Below are 18,684 nucleotides of genomic sequence, written 5' to 3'. Positions count from 1 at the left end.
TGCCGGCCTCCCCTGCCGCGCCCGGCGGCAGCGCCGCCCCCCCGGGCCCCTGGCGGCTGGCCCGTCACCGCCAACGGCCAACGGCCAACGGCCAACGGCCAACGGCGGGGCGGGGCGGGGGCGGGGGGGGAGGCTCGGCCGCCGCGGCGGCCGCCATTGGGGGCGTCGGGGGGGCAGGGCTGCGGCGGGACGGCCCCCGCCGCCGCCAGATTGGCCCGGCGGGCTCCGACCGGTCGGCGGGGCGGGGCCGGGGGAAAAGGCAGCGGGCGGCAGCGGGCGGCAGCGGGGCCCGCGGCTCGGCGGCTCTGGTCGGGGGAAGCGCCGCTCTCGCACCGCTGGGGCGCAGCTCGCCGCCGCCGGCTGTCCGGGCGCGGAAGCAGGTAGGGGCCGCCGCACCCTCGGACCGGTGCCCCGAGGCGGCCCGGCGGCCGCGCCGACGTTTAGCGGCGGGGCCCCTTCACGGCCCAGTCTGCCCGGGGCCTGGGGTGAGGGGAGGGCGCCCCCGGCCGCCGCGGGGAGCGGGGTGGGGATCCAGGGCTCGGAAACTTCTCTCCCCGCTCGCCCGTTGCGGCGAGGGGAGCGGGATGGGCGCGCAGGGCTCCGGGCGGCGGCTGGGGCCGGGCCGCGGGGCGGGGGCAGCGAGCCTGCCCTGGGGAGGAGGCGCGCTCCGCTCCCGCTTACCGACACCGGTCCCTTCCGCCGGCGGCGGCGGCGGCGGCGGCAGGTGCAGCCCCCGGGAGCCTCGGCGGGGGAAGGCCGGCAGCCCGGCCCCGGCCGCGGCTGCGGAGGGAACGGCGGGCGGGAGGGAGGAAACCAACGGACGCCGTCGGTCTCCGGGGCGAGCGGCCGCCGGGGCAGCGTCGCGGGCTGCTTCGCAGGGCTGAGGGCTTACTTGCCTTCTCCTCCAGGCGCGGCTGCTGCGCGGGGGTTCCGCTCTGTCAGCCCGCGGAGGTGTGGCAGCCGGGGCTGGGTCCCGGCGCGCGCTCCCGCCGTTAGGCCGCACTCCGGTCGGGCAGCAAGGCGGCAGCGGAGCAGTGAGGAGTAGCCGCCGGCCTGCCGGGTCTCTCTGCCGACCCCTTCACCGCGGCCGGGGGGGAAAGACTGCAGCAGAGACACCTCTGCCATCGTGGAGGGGCTTGCAAGAAGGGATCGGTGCCGGTCACATCGGTCTTTCCTCAGAGGCTCGAAGGGCGCTGCCTAACGTAACTGCACAGCTTTTGTAGGCGTAGAATAAACCCGTCCTAGCCCAGTCGGTCGATCGTGTACAAATTCGTAAATTAGCAGCAGAAACCTCTTTAAATTGCTGCGGTCTGTGCCGTTTATTATCCAGGCAGGGGGTGAGATTATATTGTCACAGATTAAAAAAACCCTCTGATTTAAGACGAGCTTAATGTACAGAAGCATACAGTACTGCCCACAGCTGTGGGGTTCGGAAAGCATGCAAGGCAAATGCACTTATACGTGTTCAGAGTTTTGGATTCCTTTTTAAATACGTTTAATCCCCTGGGGCTGCAGGCATGCCTTCTCTTTCTTCCGGGTTTCTTTTTTTTTCCCTTTTCTTCTCGCGGTCTGGAAAATTTCCATCTGCCAAGAAGCAGCCAGCCTGTAATAGGGGCACAATGCGTGTTGAACTACAGTTAAATCGTTCACTTTGTTCGCTTTAAGCTTTGTATTTCTGTGTCTGTCTGCAGGAACTATTTCTTTAAGTTAAATGTGTACAGATTAACAGGATCAGATGGAGCACCTCAAAACAGATTTCCATTGACAACTGTCTATCTTGGACTTTGGCTTTAACACCAGTGTCCCCTTTTAAACAACTCGGCCTTGTTTTGCCCAGATAGGTTTGCCCTCTGCAAACGTATCAGTTAGGAAAGCACAGACTGTTTTACATCCAACTGAAAGCATAACTATTTAGATCACAGAAACTAAAGATCAGGTTCCTACTCCTGCCCTGCAGAGACACTTGAAAAGCAAAACCATTGTCAGTATTTATACGTGCCTGGAAAAAAAGGCCTTTTGAGAATTGAATTTGATAGGGAACAAACGCATTGATTAGCTTGGGATTTTGGATTAATCCTCTGATTCATGCTGTGGATACCAGGAAATCTAAATATAGCTAACATTTCATGTCCTCCTTTCAAGCTGACAGAAGTGAAACCAAGTGTGGGTTTTGATAATTGGCAGGCTTTCAATTTGGTCGTGCTGTGTTTCACAGAAGGAAGTTAACATACTGTTGTTATGAGTTGAGGGTAACAGAAAAGAAAAAGCAACTCAAGAAAGTAAATCAGTTTTTAAATACCTCTAAGTATGCTGAAATAAGGGTGTGGTGTTGCTGTCACCCCACAATAAAATGGAAAATATTAAAATTCCAAGTGTTTGGTTCCACTCACCTGGTGGCCTAGCCCACATTCATCTGGTGCAACAACAGTGATTCCCAGCATGTTCGGCCTTTTGCCAAGTTGACAGTTACTCACTAAGTGCTAAGTAAAGAAACATTTCTTCATCTAAGAATTGCATGAAAGGTAAACCAAGAGCTTCTAAAGCAACATTCTTCGAGCTGTGAAGAACAAGTTTAATGGCAGCCTCCAGAAAGCTCATGTCACAGCCATTGTCTACTGAAGCAGCCACTTAGTAAGTTACCTTTGACTGTGTGTTTTTGCAAGCACCCAGATTTTGTCTAGTAATTTAAAATGTAGTTTTAACAAATATTTCAGATCTACAGATGCAATTGTGATTGGCATGGGGAAAGTACAATGGCAAGGCACTCCAGCACAGAATTACAGCGTCTCTGGGGTACATGTATTGCTCTTTGCCGCTCGATTATGTCAGACCACCCTGCTGTCTTTTTTTTTTGGCATTCACCGTTAATCCCTTTATTATGGCATATAATACCTTTCACTCATAATTTTGCTCTCAGCAAACTTTGAGCAGTTAAGTTAGAAATCCCTCACTTAAAATTTAGTGTGGTTAGTTACAGTGATCTAATGGTCCAGTTCAAATTACTCTGGTGTAACAGCATGAGCTTACTACAGACTGCATCCCAGCCTATTGGACTTTCATCAGGTTGGGTGTTACTCTACAAAAGGTTAAATAAGCCAATCTTTCTACATTTTTCATCATGCTAGATGAATCATCATTAGTGAATTTTTATCTGTGCTGAGCCAAGTGGTGTGTTTACTTTATCTGGGCTGGAAAAGAGATCTGAGAAGCCAGTAAAAGATCTTGCTTGCCAGTGTTAACCAAGGGAGTCCAGTTCATGGCTAGGTGACAGAGAGCTTCAGGCCAGACAAAACAGCAAAGAGCTGCATGGGGTTTTTTTGTGGGGAAGTTTGTGTGTGCAGTTGTGTATGTCCATGGATACACTCTTAGTGGTCGTTCTTAGATAGCCTAAGAAAATCACAATTCACTTCACAGGTCTGTGTTGAAAAGTATTGTTCAAGTCCTCAATAAATGTGACAGAACCAAATATCATGTGCAGATGAAAAAACTCTTTAAAATCGAAGCAAATACATTTCTCTCACCTTTCCCCGTGACAGCCACAGTGCAAATGTTTCAGCAGTTGTTTGGAGAGCATGCATTGAACATGCTCATTTTCACGACCTTACCTCATATTTTCACATATTCATATTTTAGCTGACATGGAGCAAAGTCATCACTCTCGTTTGCTCCATCACAACTTCTTCAACCTTTGAAAATTCAGGATATCACTATGCAGGTGGCCAGCAGAAATGCCTTGCCTTGATCTATCTGCAGTACTCCCAATTAGATGTGGTCTGGTCTGTGTAGGATTGTTTCTCAGTGAGTCATGCAGATTGCTCTGTAGTTTCTTCTAGGCAGTGCTGTACTATGCATGATTAGCGGGCTCCGAGGGTGACATTGTTTCCTGAATGATGTAACTGAAAATTCCTCTTCCTGTGCTTCTTGTTTCCTGATCAGTTTTCTTTTTGTTCTTGAAGACATTCCAGCAGCTGCATATCTTTTCTTCCTGATCTTTTATTCCTACGAATCTCTGTGAAGACAAGTTATGTCAACAGCTACTTTAATTAATTTGGTACGAAACGGAGGGTATCAAGTAAGAAGGAGAGCCGTACTGACGTCCCGCCTCTTGCAAGACGAGAAGCGTCCGACAGCCGCCTGCTACAGCTCCACCTCCGAGCGCCGTGCTTCCCGCTTTGATCCAGACGGGAGCGGGCGACCTACCACATGGGACACCTTTGGCATCTGGGACAATCGCATTGACGAACCTATTCTCCTCCCACCAAGCATAAAGTATGGGAAGCCAATTCCAAAAGTCAGCCTGGCCAACGTGGGCTGCGCTAGCCATATTGGGAAGCGTAAGGAAAATGAAGACCGGTTTGATTATGCTCAGCTGACGGAGGATATCCTATACTTTGCAGTATATGATGGACATGGTGGGGCAGCAGCAGCAGACTTCTGTGATAAGTACATGGAAAAATATATTAAGTAAGTGTGCATCAGGTGAATGTGTATCAAATGAATTACAGTAGTGATTCCTTCCTTAGGACTGAAAGGGAACCGGTGGGTCATACATTGTCACTCCTAGGTTATATGGCCACCTAGCCCAACAGGACAGCAGGAACACTGGACTGGAACAGTCCATTACAACGGACACGCTATGAGCTGCTTATTCTGTATGGTGCCTGCCCCATTGAGCAAGCTGGCAAAGACAAGAGAGGAAAATATGATTGTACCCACCTTCCAGGAAAGGGCTGGGAACACAGAATTGACTCTTTTCAGATGGGGTCACTGTGATCGCTGACCAATGGCTTGCTTACACTCTTCTGTATCTCTGTGTCACACTCCTGGGTGTTGGAAGAGGAATTCTATCTATTTGCAAAATTACAGGATTATGCTGCCAGTGCAGGTCATTAGTAAAATCATATTACCTTTTCACTGAAATCCAGCATTATTCAATGCATGCAGGGAGGAGATAAGGCTATGGAAGATATTGATCAAGATGTGTATTTCTTGGAAAGAAGTTTAATTTTTTTTGTTTGCTTGTTTGTTTCCAGAGAATTTCTTGCTGAGGAGGAGAACTTGGAAAATGTTTTGAACAAAGCTTTTCTAGAAATAAACAAAGCATATGAAAGGCATGCTCATCTGTCTGCTGATGGTAGGTAAAAAAGTATTCTACTTGTATGAGTGTGAAGAATAAGGTTTTTCTTATTTGCTCAGTTGTTTTTTAGTGAAATGTCCAGAAAAATACTTGAAAACTGTTTTACTTAACATAGGATTTTGCTCTGAAATGGCAAATGAAACAGTTATGCTTTACGTCCTTAAAATGAAAAAGCTATAAAAAGTCTCAATCAACTTTACTGGGGGAGTTATTAGTCTGAATGTTAGCATAATCATCAATGAATTTCTCTTAACATGATTCTGTCAAGGAAAGTTAGCAAAGAGCTATTTAGATTTGCAAGGAACCTAACTTCATTGTGCGAGAAACCTGGAGGGGGGGTTTGGTTTGGTTTTTTTTTTTTTTTTTAAAGCTGTTATTCCTATGTGTTAGAAGCAACAGTGTCAAAAGTTCCCCTTTCTAACTTGGCTGCTGCACCTGAGGAGGAGTAAGCCAAAATTAATACAATTGATAACTGCTCCTGCACAAACAGAATCACAGGAGTAGCGGAGCGTGAAAGGGAAAAAAGCAGTGAAGAGGAAAACGAGGTTGGCTGTGGTAAAGTTCGCACCAGCCCTTTTAGACTCAATAGTTCTGGCTGTTAATCAAGTTCTTGTATATGTGTCTAGCGACTAAGTACATCTGAAGTTCCAGTTCCAGCAACTCAAGGTTATAGAGATTATGGAGAGTAAATTGGGAAGGAGATAGAGGTCCCCATCCCAGTTTTGTCACAGGAGTTTCCTCAGCCATGAGATAGAATTTTAAGAGTCAGTTTGGCCAGTCTTAAAAAAAAAAAACCCAACAAACCAAACCCAATTAAAAAAAAAAACAAACCAACAAAAACCTGTCCCTTTGCTGGTGCAGGTGATGGCAGAATGACTGAGGTCGTTTCAGAAGAACATAAACTGTAAATGTATTCTCTCCCAGAAGGACTTGAAACGAACAAGCCCTCTAGGAACTGAAGTGATACTGTATTCTCAAGCTACTTTTCTTAAGAAATGAATGAATACAATCAAGTAATGGAGTGGCTTCCTGCACTTTAACTGCTAGATAAATCTAGGTAGACTCAAATATTTCCTTGCAGAACAGGTAGCCTGACTGTTGCAGCACTATGATGGATACACACCTTTACTCCTACCTGATACAAGCTAAGGTATCAGGGGTATCAGGAAAAAAGTCTTAAGTCCTGAAATGCAGTCCTTAAAAAAGGGAGATTAAATCTATAAAGCTCATTTCCCCATTATATCCCATTTTATTTTTTTATATCGAAAGCCTTTAAAAAAAAAAAGATATGGTAAAAAAGTCCAGAGTCACTTTTGACCTACACGGTAAATTTTAACTGAGCTCATGAGAGACACATCAGTAGAGCAGATGTGCTTTTCATCCAAGAGCCTCCTTGCAGATATGTTTTCTTAAAAGCCCACATTCAAGAAAGTATCTGAATACAGGCTTATGTGCTTTCCTGGATCAGGACCTTTCATTTTCACTAACATGAAGATCTGTTATATTTGTCCCCCTCCCCGCCCCTTTGTTAGTAGGACAGCTTTTGGTTTGGCTCATTGAAGTGACCTCTGTTAAGTGTCAGAGCAGCTCCTTGAGGAGAAGGGTTGGGAACTGTACTTGGCATATATACTGCTATTCTGCAAATGGTTTCTGATTATAACATTTCGTACATGAGACTTATGGAACTGTGTGACAACAATATTTGACAGACAAGTTGTGCAGCAAGCTGAGCACTTTGGAACCGCATATAGGATTTTTTTCATATCATTTAACTAACTGGTGCTGCTTAATGAAATATAATGCAAATGCCAGCAAATTTACGTAACAGTTCCCAAGATACTGGACAAACCCTCTTCATTAAAAAAGCATGAGGTCAAGCAAAATAGAGGGCAAAAGTGTTGTGAAACATCCACAGGGCCCACACTCTGGCAAGCACTCAGTGTTTCTCAGGTAGGCTGAGCACCTGCAAGCTCTTGCAGGAGCCAGTTGGATCTAAAAGTGCCCAGCTCTCTGCTCTTGACTGGTTTCCCAGCTGAAAATCAAGATATAAGGCAGAGTGGAGTAACAGGGTGCAAAGACAAGTAGGGATTTCTGAACAAATTAAACTTTTTGCATATCTGTTGTTAGAATAATTCAATACTATGTTGACTGCTTGGTGTTGTTATTTTTGTTGTTGTTGCTGTTTTGAAAGTTACATAAAATTTCAATGCTTGGCATGTATCCTTGCTAGAAGCCTACTTCCAAACTGATTCAGTTTGCCAGCAAAATTTCTGATTAATTGTGGCTATTCTAGATGTGACAGTCAAAACTGTTGCTAAAGTATCTTGAAAATGGTGGCTGGTTGTGTAACATTGGGTATCTGAGATACACTGGACATTCCCCAAGACTGACCTCCTTTTGAAACCTGGCCATAGCTGATGAAGTGGAAAATGATAGCTTAGTCTTGTTCAGTAGATGACCCTGCCAGGGTTTGCTCCTTTCACTGTATCTGAAAAAAAAACAGTGCATGTTCAGGATGTTCAGGTTTTTACCCTACTAACACACAACCAGCTTTGAAAATGTGTGCCTGGGTGTTTGAAGTAACATAAGTCCTGAGACAAATCCCTGTAGCCAAAATTGCATGGATATTGTCTGATGCATTGTTTATAGTACTATTTAAGGGGTAAAAACCTCATATAATGGCACAAATTTAACAGGACTAGAGATGTGCCTTGTTGGAGCACCTAGCTATGTTTTCAAGGGCACAGCCCTTTGTAGGTCACTTTACAACTACAGAATATTTGAAATTATAGGTGGAAAATACATAGCATAATAGTTTCTGTGAGCTTCCAATAAAAAAAAAGTATGTGTATGTGTTCCAGGTACTGCTACTGTGTCTGGCGTGCAGTTCACTAGTATTGTTGGAGTGCTGTACTGGCCCTCTGGAGACTGGTCCAGTATCTGTACCTGTTGTTTCACACAAAAGCATAAGAAACTTGCTGTAGGCAGATCTCGGATAATTTGTCCTCCACCTAAATCCTTTCTAATAATTAATAGCTTAGAGATATGCCTGAGCTCTGAAGCATGGTGTTTGGTATCTCTTCAAAAACGCATTTTCATTCACTTCCATGCATTTAAATATATTCAGTCAATTTTAAATCACTGCTGAACTTAGGTATAGGACACAGTAAAGGAAGCTTATGCCCAACAAATGTGTTGTTATCCACGGGACAACTGTTGACACAGATGGACAGAATTTTCTGATATTTTTGACCAGCCATAAAAACTGAAATGTAAAGGCTGAATAGCTTTGCTCAGCAAGGACAGAAATATGGAAGTGAATCATGTGCTTGAGGAAATTTGAGCACCTCTCTGGAGAAATGTACGACAAACCCTCTCCTGGCCTAGTGCGGTCCTAGAAGGTACTGCTACTGCTTCTGTTGACTGAGATCCACTACTTAGAGAAAACAACACAGAGTCTTTCCATCGACCTCCACATTCGGTGCATCCAACTCCAATGACATTGGCCACTCACTTCTGGAATAGCCACCTTAGTAAAACATAGCCAGGTATTAACTGATATATCTATGTTTGAAAGGCACTTCTAGAATCTTACTATGCTGAGCAAACAGCAAAAGTTATTTAAAAATATCTAAATTTAAAAAGTAGTGGGTTTTGGGTTTGTTTTTTTTTTAAGTTACCATTCAAACATATGATTTTTCTTTCTTTGAATATGTTACCTGCAACACTGAGGAAAAGGGAGAGCTGCAGAAATTGTACTTAAACATTTCATAAATCTGCCAACATTACAAAGGCAGCCTTTTTATCCAAGGGCCCTGATTATTATCTAATGAAGTTAGAAGATACTAATTACAATATTAAAAGAGTGTTTATTATGCATATTTTCCCGTGGGTCAGAACAATTCATATACTTCTATCCAGTGCCTTTAAGATGGCCCCATTTTATTTGGCACAGGTTTGAACTCCCCATTTTTGTGTTATATAAAAATATATATATATATAAAAATAAATAAATTACCTTGAGGAAACAGATGGGGCCATATTCTGTACTGAAGATGTTCTTCCGAGTGGCCGCTCTTGCCATATGTGAGGCAGGTGGCCCTCTAGCACTGATAAAATTCTTTAGTTGATTTGTTGGTTGGTTACTTACCTCCACGGGGGAGGGGGTAGCTTTTATTTAATTTAAAGTGGTTTTGTCACACAGTTTTAGCGAGAAGGTGAGAATGGTGGCAATTCCCCAGAAATACCAAGGCTGATTTATCCGTGGCCAAAGATGCATGTGTAAACCTCAAGTACTTCCTATACAACTGCAAAATACAGTGCAGGCAAAACCAAGAGTGACCCCAGTTCTGCAGCTCTTATTCTTTCATCTCCAGTGTTGCAGGTTTATTTTGTTTGAACAAAGTCCCTGGGTGAATTTCCTATTTGCCTCTGTGTGCGTGTTATTTGTGGCAGACACTGTACCTGGTCAGCAGCTCTAGAACTGGAGGCCCTGGACACTATATGCTGGGCTTCAGTGGAAAGAGAGATCTGCTTAATTTTGTCCCAGGTGAAGGAGTCCGGCGGTTCCTAGCCTGGACTACTGGAAGGTTCCCACATCCTCTTTGTCACATTAGTTGACATGACTTGCAGTAGAAGTTGTCCAGTGAGTGTTAAGAACCTATTGAAAGATTTTAGTTTTATAGTGATATTGTTAGGAAAACAAAATAAACTCTTTAATTGTTAAAACCAATATATATGCTGATGCAACATATTTTGATATTATTAAATAACCTAGTAGCAGTTGTAGTAAAGCATTAGAAATGTTATCCCATCATCATTCCTGTGTTTTTGAGCTGTGCTAGAAATCACATAATGCTTGTAGTCTAGCTACATCCATGTTCTTGCACCCCTACCCAGATCATGAACTGGTTCCAAGGAAGAGAGTGTGAGCAGCATTTATTTTTCTAGGAGTGCTATTTAACTAATAAATATATATAAAACTCAAGTCACTGTGACCATTACTACAATTCTGGACAATATCTTGACTTGTTCTTTAGTACCATCCCTTGATTTTGTGACAGCAGCTCTTTGAGAGTTTGCACTTGAAAGATGCAGATTCACCTGAATGTCCAAATGTTTCCAGTCATTTATGAATTCAAGACTGTGGATCTTAACTTTTTCAGAAACTGCTTATGTTTGTCAGCATAGTTCCAAAACCAAGGAATGAAATGGGAGAGTAGTGGCGGTTTTGCATTAATTTTAACGTCTAAATAAAATGTATTTTCTGTGAAATAAAAAGGTAGTTTTACATAGGTTCTTCATTTCACTTCTTTTAACTGTTGGCTAAAACAGGTATTTTACTGGTTCTACTAAAATTTCTAATTGCACTGGTACTTGTTAGCATCTTACTTTCATAATGTGTCTCAAAGTGAGCCTGCACTGGACTAGTCCTTGCTTCAAAGTAGAAACAGGATGTCAGTGCTTACCTGAATAGTCAGCAGCTACCAGCATCTAAAGTTTTGAGTATAGTAGCCTGCATGGCAGCCATAACATAGTCCAAGGTTTGACTTAGGTCACCATGGTCGGTGTTCACGACTGACACATTGGTTAAGTGTATAGCTAAACCAAGTCCTCACTGCGGTAATAATACCTGTTTTAAATAATAACACAAGCTTAGACTGTTTTGTGAGTTTTCTTGTATTCATCAACTCCCTGCTTTTGCTGCACAACAAGGCTCAATGCATCTTTCAGGGCTTTGTGCACTTCAATTTACTCCCAACCCTGTTTTACTTACAGGGTGCTGAGACCTTGCAGGGTTGGGGAAAGAGGTTGCCAAGATCCCAGAGCACTTGCGCTTCTGTTACTGTAGTACTCTGCGTGTAGTTTGCTGGCAGCTGGTCAGAGATGAGGCTGGCTGGCATTCCTTGGGCTCAAACGCTCAGTCCTGTGTCAGATCCATCCTGCCTCCCTGGGGTCAGGGCTGCAGGGCCAGAGGTAGGAGCGTATATAGTGGTAGCTGAGCTCTGCAGAAGCGGTGGTGGAAAGATCATTAACTGTTAGTCATGTGAAAACAGGATTGTAACTGGGGATTGTCATTCCTAAATTAGCCCAAAACTCCTCTCGAATTGGCTTGCTTTTAAAACCTGGAAAAACTGGAAAATCCCAGAATGCAGGAGACCTACAGAGGGCCTTTCAAGGGGATTTGCATTGGCTGTGAATGCAAATGTGTTCCAGGCAATAGCTTGTCCTGGCCAGACGTTTTACTGTAATAGCTCAAGTCAGCAGGAGTTACTGCTTTCCAGGCACCTCTCACTGGGTTACCTTTGCATAATTTGCAGGAAGGGAAGATACTAACTGTAAAATGGGACTGCTCCTTTCAAAAAGCAAAAAAAAAAAGGAAAGCTGGACAGTTCTGGCATTTCCTTCACCGCAGATAAAACTGCAGATCTTTTCTGAAATATGCAGACTCACATTTCTCCTTTTCAAGCACTTCTTTTTTTTCCAGAGCATTGTAGAAATTGAAATGAGAAGCCGTTAAATTTACTTGCACCAGTTAATCTGGCCAGGTCCCTGAACACAGTCAGTCAGCTCAGCCTACTCCCTTACCTGTAAGAGAAGGAAGACAGCACCTAGGTTCTGTTTTGCCCTCTAGGCAGTCACTGTACACCCCTGTCAAGTGATCCCGCCAGTGGCCAGGGCAGATTGCCTGGAGAGCCACTGGCCAGCTGACTGCATTGGTTTGCAGGCACAAGGCAAGGCAGAATTCAGCTTCACCTTTGCAGTGGGACCTCCACCAAGTTCACGGGGTCTGAAGGGAGCAGCATCCCTTTCTGAAAAAAGCCAGCAGCCTGCTGGCTGAACACTTCCTCTCTTGCCAAGGCTGGGGGGAAGCAGAAGGAGATTGTAACAACTCTTGACAGTAACGGGAGGATGCCACAGACTGACGTAAAGGAGTGATCTAGTGTTTCTCTTGTGGTGAACTACACAGGGCTACTGTACTCACTGTTACTCAATTGCCCACTTCACCACCTAAGAGAAGGGAAGAGCCACCAGTTTTATGGTGGGCTACCCGTGCAGTCACTGTGCCCAGGGATAAGGACAATAACCCTGTAACTTGAGGTGAGCTAGTGGGACAGAAAAACTATTTGCTACAGGCTGAAAGGAAGCCACTGTACCTTGTACCGCTTTTACTCCACTTGCCCTCTTTGCATAGAGCCATGTTGTTGCACAGACATACTTACGCCTTCCACTTCCTCTCTCTCCCTGCAGTCCTACATGCATGTGTGTTTGCTGTGGGGTTTTTTTTATATGTAGATTTAGTTTAAACTTAAAAGCAGTTACTTACTGGTAATGTAGAGCACAAGTTGTCTTCATTTTACCAATTCAAACTGTTGCTGTTATAAATGGTCCCATGCTTCAAGGCAGTGCTAAAACCTCTCTCTTTGATATGATGTTTATAGCAACTCTGATGAACTCTGGGACCACTGCAACAGTGGCTCTGCTCCGGGATGGTATTGAGCTGGTTGTGGCAAGTGTGGGAGACAGTCGTGCCCTGCTGTGTCGAAAGGGAAAGGCCATGAAACTCACCATTGACCATACTCCAGAAAGAAAGGAGGAGAAGGAAAGGTACCTGTTGGCTGATGATGTGGCTTCCCAGGGCACAGGCTCGGCCAGGGTGTGCTTGTGTTCTGCTGTTGGGTTGGGCCTGGAAGAAAGCAGAGAGTTGAACATAACACCCTGAGACCACCTCTGAGCTGGCAGAAAGTGGCACAGCTCCAGTTAATTCATTTGGTTCCATTTAGAGGACTTGCATGAGCATAAATTGTCTTGGCAGTAAAGTCAGCATAGCTAGGACTTGGTACAGAGCCGTAACCACATGGTTCAGACTTGTCCAAGACTGCCAAGTTAGAGCCAAGACCTGAAGAAATGCACTGTGCTTCCCAGGTCGGGACTCAGCCCACCAAGCCACATCCTGTCTGTGGAGCCCTTCAAACAGCAAAAGCCAACCCTCAGTCTCCCACCTTAGGTCCTCTGTACCCCATTCCACATCAGTAGCTAGTGACAGAAATTGTAGATAGAGACAGGTGTGAAGTGTGAATGGTGTGAAGCAATAACTCATATTTGCTTTTTCTTTTGTGCCTCTGGACAGGATTAGGAAGTGCGGTGGCTTCGTTGCCTGGAACAGTTTGGGACAACCTCACGTGAATGGTAGACTTGCAATGACGCGGAGCATAGGAGATTTGGATCTTAAAAACAGTGGTGTGATAGCCCAGCCAGAAACAAAAAGGGTTCAGGTAAAAGATGGCCTGCTTAACAGGGACAGCAACATTTGGGCTAAGGGGCATCATAGATATTTGATGCAGGTGGCAGTACCCACATGACATGTGCCCAGGTGAAGCCTGATGGCCAAGCATTGTCTTTTATTTGTGGTGAAGTAACCAGAGACCAATTCTAATTAAGTCATTTCAGATTAACACTAACAGGACAGAAAAGAATAGGGCCCTGATACTAAATTCAACCAGATCAACTTCTAAATCCCATTTATCACAGTACAATATAGGATGAGGGAAGAAAGATAACACGTGATATCCATTACTGAAATACAAAGGTGTTAGTCTGTTTGGGGCTCGTGGTCAAATGAATAATTTTGAGGTTAATCCTGATACAAAACCATCCCTGGAACTAGGTGGGGTATGGATGGGCTGTCATCGCAAAAAGTAGAATACATAGAGGCTTGCACACTTGGGAGGAAGGGAGGAGGAAAGGGCAGTTGCATGCATCTTACTGTAGCTCTGTAGTTGTCTGGAAGACAAATTAACCACCCAGAAGGTATTCAGCACAGTTGCCTTCACTTCTGCAGGAAGGCTCTCCTCTCAGCTCATGTTCTGTTTGTTGCTTTTCCCCAGTGCACCTCCCAGGGTCTGGGGAACTTATATTCAGTTGGTCCTAATTAAACACCACCAACTAGGCCTGAGGGGTTTAGGGAGATGACCGCAGTGCTATCATGTCTTCCTTGAAATCCTCAGTTTATGGAAGCATTTTATTTACTGGGTGATGTACAGACCTGGTCTTTTGGCCTCAGTGTATTCAGAGGGCTGCTTCCTAGAACTGAGAGCACCTTAAGACACTCTCCTCCAGTACAGGGAACACAGTCTGCGTGGCTGATGGATATACTTGAAGGCTCGAGGGGCAGCCTTTGGCTAGCCGAGGGTTTGCGGGTTCCAGTTAGTCCTTGCACAGAAAGGAGGGCACACAGGACACCCAGAAAAAGTGCTTTGCAACAGAGTATAAAAAAAATGAAGGCAGCTAATTTGCCTTGTGGCACTCACTCCATCATTGTGCATACTGTGTGCCTTTATTGCAGTTGCATCATGCAGACGACAGCTTCCTGGTCCTTACCACAGACGGTATTAATTTCATGGTGAACAGTCAGGAGATCTGCGACTTCATTAACCAGTGCCATGATCCTGCTGAAGCTGCCCATGTTGTTACTGAGCAGGTAATGCCAGGGCTTCTCTTGGCACTAAATACTTGTTGTTGTTTTTTGTTTGGTTTTAAAAAAATGAGTATACAACCACACGTTCAAGTGAATTGAACTATGCTGGTTGAGACATTCACTAGTCCTGCCAGCTAGCCTTTTCTTTACCCTGGGTCTTGCAACATCCTTGCCAGGCATTATTTCAATTAACTTGCTTAGCTCATGATCCACTGAACTGCGTGGGACCATAATTGCAGTTTATTCCTGTGCTGAATATGTCATCAGCATAGACAGAAATGGCCAGTTTCTCACTGGGGTTCTGGATGGTGGCATATCCTATGGAAAGCTCTGGGGCATACCAGAACGCAGCATCAGGGCTGGGAGGGGGCAAGGAAGTCTTGGGCCTCAGGGCATGCTGTCCCATGTGGAGCCAGACACTTGTTTCCTTTTCCAAGCACGATGATGATGCTGACAATTTGTTTCTTCTCTCAGGCAATGCAATTTGGCACTGAAGACAACAGCACAGTTGTCATAGTGCCATTTGGAGCGTGGGGAAAGTACAAAAATGGTGAGATCAACTTCTCCTTCAGCCGCAGTTTTGCTTCCAGCGGGAGGTGGGCGTGAAGACCTGCCACAGCTATCTTTTCCTGCCATAATCTGGACACAGTCTGCTACAGGAGAACACATCCATCTGTTCATAGGTTGACTTGGTGTCTTGTCCATCTCTTCTGTTCCCAGTGTTACAGAAGATGCCACTGCTCCCTTGGTGCGTAATGCCCCATTGTTGCTTACGCCTGATCACATTTTGCTGCGTTTATTTATTCCAGTCAGCATTGTGGCAGCTATTTCTTTGGGTTTGTAGTCCCAGCAGCTCTGCACATCACTTTGTTCACATAGACAAGGCTCTGGGCTTTCACCTAAGGCTGGAGGTGTTGCACAATTTTTTCATACCTACTTGTATTACCCAGGACCCTTAGTTAACTGGCAGCTGTGTAAGTCTGAGTCTCTGAGCCACATGCTTGCTTCTTTGTACGCGGGGGAACAAACGCACAGTGTTCTTAGGTGGACAGAAAGTGGGTTTGTTGTTGTCCTCTGCTGTGCAGCCACTGAAAACTCCCCTGTGCTTCAGGAGAAGCTGGTGAAAAACAAGGGAGAAGTTTCAGATGTGTTTAGGTTCTGATGCCAGTGGCATTTGGTGTAGCCGAACAACTTCTGAGACAGTGCTGCTTTGCAGGGCTTTGTGCTCTCACCACCATCATCTGTGATCCTCTATTTCCAAGGAGACAGAGCAGGCTGGAGCCACATGCTGTTGGACAGAGGGGAACGTTTCTCCATTGGGTCTGAAGCCTGTATGGTCTCTGTGGACCATGCAGCAGCCCCTTGCACTGTCTTCTCTTTGGTGTGCCAGTGCTTGAAAAGAGCACAGAGGAGGGAAAAAGCTGCACATTTTTGATATCCAGAGACTTTCATCAACTTGAATTTCTTTTTTTTTTTTTTAAAGAAAACCAGCTAATTTCAAAGAGTTTACTAATCAAGATTCTTTGGATGTGTAAGACAGGAGAGTGTATTTCTTCATGAATATATGAGGATTTTCCTGCCCTCTGCTGAAGGTTTCTTTCAGTTAGTCATGATCTCCTGTGTCTCTTCATGGTATACAGGGAGCTGTAAAATGCCCAAAGCAAGCAAGCTAGAGAAAGGAGAGAGCATTATAATAACGTAAGGTAATTTTTATAAGTTTTGGGTATTGTTTCTCATAGGTGTCAGATATTCAGACACCAGAAGGTAGTTTTGTACTTAAAGGAAGCGTTTCCAGTTCCCTTTCCGGAGGGAGTCTGCGTCCAGTGAGGCATGGGGGGCCAGAGCTCTGAGCCAGCTCTTATCATTGCTGTGACATGGTCTGCAGGTGACATGTTGGCAGCAGGTGAAGATCTGTCCCAGCATGCCTCGTTCAGACCTCCTTCTTCCTCTGCTCCACATCAGGTATGCAGCTCCTGTGGCCTCCGAGTCACCCTGTTGCAATGAAATACAGACAGAGAAGAATTGGGCTCTTCTCAGGCTTGCCGCAATATTTTTCGTTACATGGATGTTTCCAACAGCACAATTATAAAAACAAAACAAAACAAAAAAGTGAAAGAGAAGTTGCCTGATACTAAATCACCTTGCAATAAGGAAAAATACTTCTGAGATGCCTGGCCTGATTCTCATTTTCCAGTGTGAAGTATGCATCTTCATTACTTTTAGCCCTTTCCTTTTAGCCCAGGGTCACACCTTAGGCAGTCATTCCATATGTTTTTCCTTGCCTCTGGTTGAAGGCCTAGCAGCACCTGGCAGAGCACAGTGTTGTACTGACAACATTAAGTACTAGGTGTTTAGAGAGTACGCTGGTTTTGTCCCATCACCAGGTGTATTACGTGGTGTACACAGTGTGTATATTTGGTTTGTAAGTACAAAGAGCCTGTGAGTCAGTATATGTAAATCTCTGTTGTATTGGATGCTGTTGCCCAGGCCTCCGTAAGGAGCACATCACTCATTTACAATAATAATCCCTTCTCTCTCCCCAGATTTTCCCCAGGGTTGGGGTTCAGTCTTCACCTGAGGTCAGAATGTTTGCTGGTCGTGGTCCTGGGCTCAGCTTTGCTTACCTGAGGCAGAGGGGCACTTTTAGTTGTTACCAGCGAGAGCAGGTTCTCAGTCGGTGGCAAGTTTGAAGAGTCCCACAACCCATGTGCAGCAAAAATGGCAAAACGTAGCCTCTCTCAAGCACTTGAGGAGAGGTCGCACCTGACAGAGGTTCAGAGAGCTGCTTGGGGAACATAGTTATGACCAGTTTGCACTGCAGCATGAACAGCTGACAGCCTTTCTCCTGCCAAAGAAGTGACCTGCTAAAACAGCAAGTCTGATAGTTCCTAGCGAAGGGTTAACCACAGCACACAGGAGTCTTACTCTGGGCACAGCGAAGGGTTAAGAGTAAAGCTCTGGAGAGGGAGTTGCTGTGGGGTGGCTTTGGTATCAAGTGTCAGACAGGCTTGATCGGTGCTGGTGCTGCCGGGATTTGGACAAGCTCCATCGACGGTGTCCTGTTCCAAATGCTGCTCATTTCTAATCGGCTGGCTAGCCTTCTATCCAGACAGAAGATATTAAGGGCGCTGGGGGTTTTTGTGACACGTACACACTGATTTTTTTGAGCAGTGCTGGATACTTGCTGAGCTGAAGACATGGTATTAAATGCAGGCTGCTAATCAAAAACATTGCAAATGAAAAGCAGGTGCTCAGAGGAATGACCTGGCGGTTGGAGTAGCTTCTAAACATTGACCCAGATGTGACATGGAATGACAGGTTTTCTTCTCATTGGAGGTTTTGGGGCATATTTTTGTTTTATCCCTATCTTGTTGCCTGATGGCATAGAGAACAAAAGTGGTTGAGTGCTTTTATTTCTTCTAACGGAGTGGTTATCCTCTCAGAAGAAAGATCCATCCATAACTTCTTCTAAGTTTTATAAAGGAAGGGATAAGACAAAGCTTTGCAAAATAGGAGATGATTAGAGAAAGATGTATTGGCAGTTGCTATTGCTGCCTTTATACAATCACAGAAAAACTTAGATTGGAAAGGACTTCTGGGTGTCATCTAGCCTAGCCTCCTGCTCAAAGCAGGGCTAACTTCAGAATTGCATACTGCAGTGAAGGGATGTCTCCTGACATGGAAATGCAGTGCCTGAAAATGCATGGGAGAAAGAATTTAGCATGCAGTGTGGTTTACCTGTGGAACCACTTAATTATATTGAAGTTGAAAACTTACCAGTATTTCACAGGCACTTTGTATAGCTACCAATAAACTTCACAAATAAATTAGCACGTACATAAAACTAACATATGACCCATTTTGCTCTAAGCAAAAACGAATCAGTAACTGACAGGAAATTACAGAGGTACATTTCTTACGTACAAGTTATTCCCTGGCTGTCCACTCTAGTTTTCTGCATCTCATTCTGAAGTAAATGAGCTACTAATGAAGAGGAAATGCTTTGCCAAGTGGCCCAATAGTCTGCCTGTTCCTTCTTCCATTAAGGACAGAGGTACCTGTGGATTCC

General features: G+C 45.1%; 1 protein-coding gene across 4 annotated transcripts; it reads left to right on the top strand.

Annotated features, from left to right (window-relative positions):
* The first annotated feature begins 255 nt into the window (after window positions 1-255).
* Window positions 256-18,463, top strand: PPM1K (protein phosphatase, Mg2+/Mn2+ dependent 1K). Of its 4 annotated transcripts, none has more exons than XM_030024065.1 (7): window positions 256-380; window positions 3,957-4,464; window positions 5,034-5,134; window positions 12,580-12,745; window positions 13,269-13,413; window positions 14,484-14,618; window positions 15,090-18,463. In XM_030024065.1, the coding sequence occupies exons 2-7, from the start codon at window positions 4,025-4,027 to the stop codon at window positions 15,219-15,221; spliced, it is 1,119 nt and encodes a 372-aa protein (XP_029879925.1). In that variant the 5' UTR covers window positions 256-380; window positions 3,957-4,024; the 3' UTR covers window positions 15,222-18,463. The 4 variants fall into 4 exon arrangements, with proteins under 4 accessions (XP_029879925.1, XP_029879915.1, XP_029879933.1 ...); XM_030024055.1 differs by having other exon boundaries at window positions 3,937-4,464; XM_030024073.2 differs by lacking the exon at window positions 256-380 and adding an exon at window positions 1,016-2,631.
* Window positions 18,464-18,684: the final 221 nt, after the last annotated feature.

This window comes from Aquila chrysaetos, chromosome 1 (genome assembly GCF_900496995.4).
Source record: "Aquila chrysaetos chrysaetos chromosome 1, bAquChr1.4, whole genome shotgun sequence".
In the NCBI taxonomy this organism is placed as follows: domain Eukaryota; kingdom Metazoa; phylum Chordata; class Aves; order Accipitriformes; family Accipitridae; genus Aquila; species Aquila chrysaetos.
This window is presented reverse-complemented; position numbering and strand designations above follow the sequence as displayed.